Here is a 7,967-nt window from a genome sequence, read left to right as displayed (position 1 = left end):
GCTAATCCCATGGAAGAATTCGTTTTATAGAAAAATAAAAATAATCTAACAACTTAAATTATAAGAATTCTTTATTTAAGTTTTTATATCCAACGTGTTGTAATGTACGATTTTCGGTGAATCTTTCAAACAATGTTGGTATTTGGTACTCCGATTGGTGTGCCGTGATATCGAGTTTTCTGCAAGGACGCCAAGGACTAATAATTTCCATGTGGATCACTACTTATTGCTTTGTTAAACATTCCTAAACCCTATAAATAATACGACGCTGATAATGCAGAAAAAATCACAAATATATAATGCAACAATGGTTATATTGAAAAAGGAAATTTTTGTCAGCGTATTATGGTTGTCCATTGTATATATTTCGATTTCTTTTTTCCACTAGGTACCTTGAGTTCTGCTTTGTTGGTTTCTACATTGCGGGAGGTACACAGTTGGAATTTCAATAACACAATACGTATTCAAACCCCCCACAACAACGCCAACGTAAGGTAAACATTCGTTTATATGAAATGGAAAAATCATTTTTAATATTTCTCAACAAACGTGTGTGTATAATATAAATTCGTAAGAAACAGTTGAAATATTATCGATATAACTTTGTCAATAACGCGTTGGCGACTGGTTGATTGTTCAGATGAGACATTGCAAGGGAGCAAGGGACTGTCTGATTGGATCTTAGGGCTGCTACGGCTACTTGGCTAAACAATAATATATACTTAATATAATAACGATTTTCAAAATCAATTTAGGTATAGAATAACATACTCTAGAATAATAACAGATTAATTGTAATACCTACTGCGTATAAATATGTATAATTATTATAATTAAGTAATATTGTTAATTTTATTATATAATTTTAGTTTTGATTTTATATTAATGATATAATCAAATTTTATTTTGTGCAATCAATATTTAAAGCTTAAGACATGTTTATTTTAAAACATTCTTTGAATAACGAATAATGAATACCAAATTGATATATATATATATATATATATATTATTTTAATTAAATAATTAGATTTTTATAATATTATTATTACAACAACAATATCCTCCTCAGATATTATACTTGTTAAACGTCAAATGAACGCGTTCATTATTCAATATTCGTATTAAACATTTTCTGGTGTATTGAATAAATTAATTTGAAGTTATGTTAAAACTAAAAAACTTTATTTCATATCATAACCTGAGGGGGTATACATTTCGACTTGTGTACCTTTTTCCGTCACTATTGGGAACAAAGACGCGGGTAAATTTCGATGAAAAACAAAAAAAAATTAAAATAATATTACAGTATGCGATGTATCAAAGAAATAAGACAATTTTACGTTAACATCACATTTGAATATGTTAAATGATTGTGAATTGTGATACACTACACTCTGTTTACAAATTTAATTACAGTTACCCTTATCAAATTGAATGCAAAATAAAATTAAAAAAATAAATACGTTATGTATTACAGTTATAAGTTAACTTTATATTTTTTTGTTTCTTTATTAAAAAATAACTTCATAACCAACAAAGCGATTTGAGATATTGAACACAATTTAAAATGTTATGGATAGTTTATTAGTACCTATTTATAAATATGAAATATTATATGTATTATTAATTTAGCTGGTAAACTATTCTTCAACATCAACATTTCTACTGAGAAGTTAGATATTAAAATTTTAAAAATATCCTAATATATTAAACACTGAAGAATTTAGTATTTTAAAAGCTATGAGCATGTAATAAATATTTTGAATAATTAGTTATTTTTATCAAATATATTCCTATTCAAACAGAAAATATTACCTTCATCTGAGTTAAAAAAGTTTTCAATAGATTTGACTAGAGCAAAGCTCTCAACAAAAATGTTTTCTAAATTTATAATTATAACCTCCTACATATATTTATGCAAGAAATTATCTTTATTTTATTCCACTGTTGTACAATAGTAATACTCCAATAAATATTTTTTTAATGTCTTCAATTATTCCATGAATATTTTCAATAATTATTGATACAAATATATTATTTAATAGTAATATCTTAAAAAAAAAAAAAAAAATAATAATAATAAAATTTCACTTATTTTATAAAAATGCTTAATTAATGTACTTTTCAAATTAAATTTATACTTAATTATAATATTATGTATGACATAACATTTAAATAATAAATATATAATACATTTTAAGCTATTATTTGGATATCCGCACAAATTTCTTTTCCTTAGATCAAATTAGTGCTGTTTAATTATATGTATTGTACTTTTAACATTTTAAATAATATTAAAAATATAACTATCAGTTTTAATCATCTTAAATAACGGTGAAAAAACGATCTGTGAAATATTTTTGTATACAAATGTAAAAAAACCTATTTTTGAAGGTTCATACTTTTATATAATTAAAATGGATTAATTAAATATAAGAATATATACATGTATAATCAAATAACCTACTTTGATTAATAAAAAAAATACAATATAAAATAAATAAAAGGTATACCGATCAAATTTTTATTTTAAACAGTTGCAATTAATTCAAATTAACAACAAAATAAATAAAATTTATAAAAACGGATTTATTATTTACTATTTCACTATTTTATTGGTTTTCATTTATAGTGTAATGAGAAAATTATTGGTTTGACAATAAAACAACAATTGATGATCGAATATAAAATTTATACGACCACTTAATTAATTAATTGTTATACTTATAATTTTACATTGCTATACATAATTATAGCTTATACTAAATCGGTCTCGTACAAATATTTGGAATACTACATAGCATTGATTGCCATGGTATATTGGTGGTTCCCTGTTCTTGAATTAATTCTGTTGCTCTAGGTGAGAAATGTGAAAAACTTATTTGAGAGTACTCTGGAAGTATCCATCTCATACAGAAAACACAACGCCCCATTAAACGAAAATATATCCATAGTGAACGAGGTATATCTTGTCTCTTGAATGGTACACAATTATCCATCAAACTAAACAATGCCAAATGACTTAATGGTTTTACATGGTCAAAATCTTCTATCTTAATTTCAGATACTGATAAATATTGAAGTAAGTGATCATATGATTGAGTTCTTGAGGAATTAAATAAGTTATCTGATATATCGATGGAATTAAAGACTCTAGAAGATAAACAATGAGGTAAGTATGCTAACGAATTTCCATTAACAGTTATACTTTTGAGTTTCTTGAGTTCAACGATAGACTGAGGTAAATAAGACTGAAAAAAAAAATAAAATTTTTCAAATTATTCATCAGTTTGGAATTAGGTATTTAAATTTATTTTGCATATAAAATAATAAAACTTTTTTTGACTTTTTCAGAATGATTAATCTAGAATCTGAAATTATAAGCATTTGTAAGTGGTTTTATATGTTCATATAATACTAATTTTAAATACAAAGTTTAATTTTGCATATTTGGAAGAAATGTATTTAACATAAGATAAATCAATTATTCACTTTTAAACTTTTTAAATTGGATCTCTGTATACTATTTGTTTTCCTTCTCTGACCCATGCATAATGTAAATGCCAAATTTGCATCTAGCAGAACTAATTTTGTCATGATAGCTTTAATATTAAAGCGAATTAACTTATTATCAAAATTAAAGTCGAAAACATCTGTTCTTAATTTGTATATTTATAATGTTTCAATTTTTTGCACATTACTTAAACCAGCATTTTTAAATTCTAATATTTTACAAACTTCTAACTTAAGCTAACAATACTAGATTGGTTTTGTTGACAAAAAATTTGCTGTCCTTAGATTAGGGAAAAAAAATTAATAGTGCACCAACACAATGATTGAATAAGTATAAATAAAATAAATAAATAAATTTTACTGAAAAAAAAAAACAGTTAACATTTTTGTTGCTGTTATTAATAATGTTATCATAGAATATTGCAGTTAATTATTTGAATCTGTTAAAAGGTTTTGATTTTAAATAGATATTTCAGTATTTATTATTGTTAATTAAATAAAGCTAACAACTGATTTCTGATAAAAGTAATGAAAACATTTTTTAAATACTTGTATTAAGTATAAATATTATTTATATAATTGCATATTTAGATATAGTAAATTTTTTTTACATTATATTTATTAATTTATAAATGTATATAATTCTGATTTCTAGATTAATAATGAAAATAATAAATTTTTAGGCTTTTAGCTTAATTTTCAAAATCAATTTTTTTTTTTATTAATCTTTTTAAGCTCAAAGCATAAAAAACTAGGATTACCGAGTTTAATACTTAAGTAATAAGACTTATTGGGTATCAAATAGATAAATTCAACAGTAAAAATATACAAGAATAGCACAATAGATTCAGAAAATAATATGAAACAACGGCCTAATTATCCATAGTTAATCTTAGAGAAATAAATAATAGAACAAATAAAAACACAATAAAAAAAATAAAGTTGGTAATTACAAGTAATAAGGAATTCACTATTAATTACCAAAGAATTGTGGGATATTGATAACTTTTGTAGATTTCTCAGGAACGTTATTTCAAATGGCAATCTTTTCAAACCGATGTAATCCATTTCTAAGATTAATAATGTTTCACAAATTGTAGTTTTAGTCATCCAATTCCAAATGGTATCTTGATTAGTAGGAAGTGCATTACCCGAAATGCTAAAATATTTAATCGATAAATTACCAACTTCTTCAGGAATTCTAGGTAAATCACAATATGCCAACAGGAGTACAGTCAAACATTTTAAGCTCAAAATATTTTCAAAAAGAAAATCATTAGTAAACTCATTAGTCTTTGAATCATCAAAACAATCCATAACGAAATTGTTAGCAGATACCTCCTTAAGCGTTTGAGATGTACCGATTTTTACTTTTTTATCGTTAAAAATAGTTCTTAATTCAGTGTAGAACATAAAAACTTCTGATTTTTCTTCAGAATATATCAACAATACTTGTTTGGGCTCTGTGAACTCCAATCCCAACTTCCCATCTTTGATGAATTTGGTGTATACTTTTTTCAACATGGTCCACTTATATTTTTTAATATTTGGATGCATCTCATTTTTAACAGACAAATATTTGTTGTTATAAAATTCATTGGTCATCAGACATGATTTGAGAAGTCGTGCTTTCGAACGTGGGGGATTTAAATCTTGCATAGCAAGCCAACATCTGATTAACATCGTTATTATCGGAAACAACACGAATGTAGTCGACAATTAAAAAAAAACCGAAGAATACGTAACAAAGAACATACATTAGATCCGCAATGGTCGTATAACATAAACTGTAAAATGGACACTTCAATTACTATTTCAGTTATCGGAATTCCGTATACGCGATGTTAGTGATAATGTGTTCCAAAGACATTGTAATAACTCGAAACCCAAACAAACATTTCACCCATAAGAAATATACAGTGAATAATTTGGAAATTAATTAATTAATTAAAATAAGTATATTTTGACCACAACTTTAAGTGCATAATGTTCACCGTAGAAATAAAAATTATAAAGTTATTTTATTCAAACTTAATTCTTTTGTAATTTTAAATTTACAAGATAAATAATTGGCGGGAAAAAAGTTAATTACAAATATATACTATAATATTATTACGTATATATTTAATATTTTATGTTATCATATAAGTGAAATGTAAATAATGCTATCATATATTTCTTTAGCATTGTTGTAATGTAATTTATTGATGCTTATGAAAAGGCAATATATGCACATAATAATATTTGCTGCATTTTATTGTTTGTGTCACAAATAGTTTGTAAGCATGTCACTTGCACTCAGTACATAATTTAGCTTTCATACAAAGATATTTATTTTTGTTATATTTTAATATTAGCTATGTAAGTATCTATGTTAATTATTTTATCTTTTGTCGATATTCATTCAATAAATATCGCAATATAATTATAAATTCTACACAGGTTCCACTAAATGATAAAATTCATATTATTTACAATGTATTATAAATTCAATGATATCCAAGTACTGAAGTATAGTGGTGCAGGTTTAGTAGATGTAAAATCAAAGTTAAGCATTAAATAATTACAAAGTTAATTTTTTACTTTTTATAATAATTTCTTCCTTACCATTAATATAGAAAAAAAAATACATAAGACTTGAAATTATTTCAAGGTACTTTTAATTCTTTAGGATAAACTATGAGTGGGACATCACACAGATCACGCAGAAACCAAATAGACAGTAGTAATTCTTAAATTTACGTACATGGACGAGCAAGTACATTGTTATTCACTATTGGTAAAGAGTGAAGATATTATATTTTTTATAGTAAATTTATAAGTATACAAAAAAAAAAAAATATAAAAAAAAAAATACTAACAAAAATGTTTACCAAACGATTGCACGCGTTTTACCTTTTTGGGTGGTATACGATTGCATGCAGCACTAGAATAACAAAAGACATGGTTTTAACTATTCTAAGGCTACCCGTGAAATTGAATGCGAAGTTGCCAAACTTTTTATTTAACAAAAATTAAGTTATAACATAATTATTCTTAATATTTAAATACAGATACAAATACTATAATATAATACTAATATCATTTAAAAAAATTAATATAAAATTTAACACTGTGACAGTTGAAACACAAACATAACAGACAGTAAATAGATATAGTCACACCATGCATGATTATAGTATAGGTGTATTCGTACATAATAATTCTGATCTATTATAAAAGTATGGTCTAAAATATAACCAATTATTTCTTAGTGATGGGAAGTTTGCCCGGTATCGGCAACAATAAATAATAAAATAATTTACTTTAATCTACTATAGTATCTTACGGATTTATCATGAGCCTATATACTTGGCAGCGTTGCTTAAAAGTAAAAATATTATAGTACGCATGATTATCGCATGATTAATCGTATCGCGTCCAACTTGATGACCTAAAAAACTTTAGTAAATGCACATAAAAATTTATTAAAATGATGTATAAACATCAAAAAAATGACTTATAAAATTACACTAAAAATAACGAAAAATAACACATTTTCAAAAATTACGTTTATCAGATTATCAAAAAAATTATTGTTTTTAAATTAATATTATTTAAACATTCATTAATTATTTTATTCATTTAAATTTAAACAGCACTAATATTTTTTTTTAATACATTAATTATATTTTTTCTTACCGACTACACGGCATAAATTAAATTTAAAATTGCAATAAGAATTAATTTCAGTAATTCAAAATAAAAATAAAAAATAAATTGGTATTTTTAGAAAAAAAATTGAAGGATTGGACTGTAAAATACGTTAGTTTTTACAAATACTTAGTTTTGTCAAAATAATATAAAAGAGAAATGTAAAAAATGCAAATAGATGTACAGAAATGCACCAAAATTAGTAAAAAAAACTGCCGTATAACAAAAAATTACCGGAAAATGTAAAAAATGCATAATTAAAATTGTTCTTTTAAATTTTTACATAACATAAGTCACATTTCTGTAATGACAAGCCTCATATATAAACGCATTAGAAAAAAAAAGATGCAAATGCATCAAGTTACGGGCCCTAATGATCAACTACTTGTCAACAAACAAATTGTGTTTTGTAACATGTCGGTTCTCGAGTTGGTAAATGGGAAATTAAAATCAATATCCAAAAAAATTCATCATTAAGTTATTAAATTTATAATTATTGTTAAAATATTTACATAATAAATATGTAAGTCCTACGATGTGATGTGTGCTGTATAATTGTACGTTCGACAATAAGCATCTCTCTAACCATCATTAACCTAACAAGAAAAAAATCGCATTCTTGCAAATTAAACAGAATGAATTAAGGGAAAATTATGCATTTTGAACGATACAATATTATCAGTATAAATGTATTACTACATAGTACTACAATATGTGACTGAAAATAGCTGGGAAGTGAAAAAAAAAATTCCAAGACCA

The 7,967-nt window shown here is 24.4% G+C and overlaps 1 protein-coding gene across 1 annotated transcript; it reads right to left on the bottom strand.

Annotated features, from left to right (window-relative positions):
• Window positions 1-2,571: 2,571 nt before the first annotated feature.
• LOC112603745 (plant intracellular Ras-group-related LRR protein 5-like) lies at window positions 2,572-5,314 on the bottom strand. Its single transcript, XM_025352472.1, has 2 exons — window positions 4,497-5,314; window positions 2,572-3,253 (listed from the first exon to the last, which is right to left on the bottom strand). Exons 1-2 carry the CDS (start codon window positions 5,196-5,198, stop codon window positions 2,765-2,767), a joined length of 1,191 nt encoding a protein of 396 aa, XP_025208257.1. The 5' UTR covers window positions 5,199-5,314; the 3' UTR covers window positions 2,572-2,764.
• Window positions 5,315-7,967: the final 2,653 nt, after the last annotated feature.

Source organism: Melanaphis sacchari, unplaced genomic scaffold (genome assembly GCF_002803265.2).
Source record: "Melanaphis sacchari strain LSU unplaced genomic scaffold, SCAv2.0 Contig110_pilon_pilon, whole genome shotgun sequence".
Taxonomy (NCBI): Eukaryota; Metazoa; Arthropoda; class Insecta; order Hemiptera; family Aphididae; genus Melanaphis; species Melanaphis sacchari.
The sequence above is the reverse complement of the archived record's forward strand: the minus strand, read 5'-3'. Positions and strand labels throughout refer to the sequence as shown.

What these genes read in the sequence shown, in the direction of transcription:
- LOC112603745 (XM_025352472.1), bottom strand. Translation starts at nt 5,198, where the DNA reads ATGTTAATCAGATGTTGGCTTGCTATGCAAGATTTAAATCCCCCACGT. An exon ending in CAATATCCCACAATTCTTTG is followed by an intron (nt 3,254 to 4,496) that starts GTAATTAATAGT and finishes TTTTTTTTTCAG; the next exon opens with TCTTATTTACCTCAGTCTAT.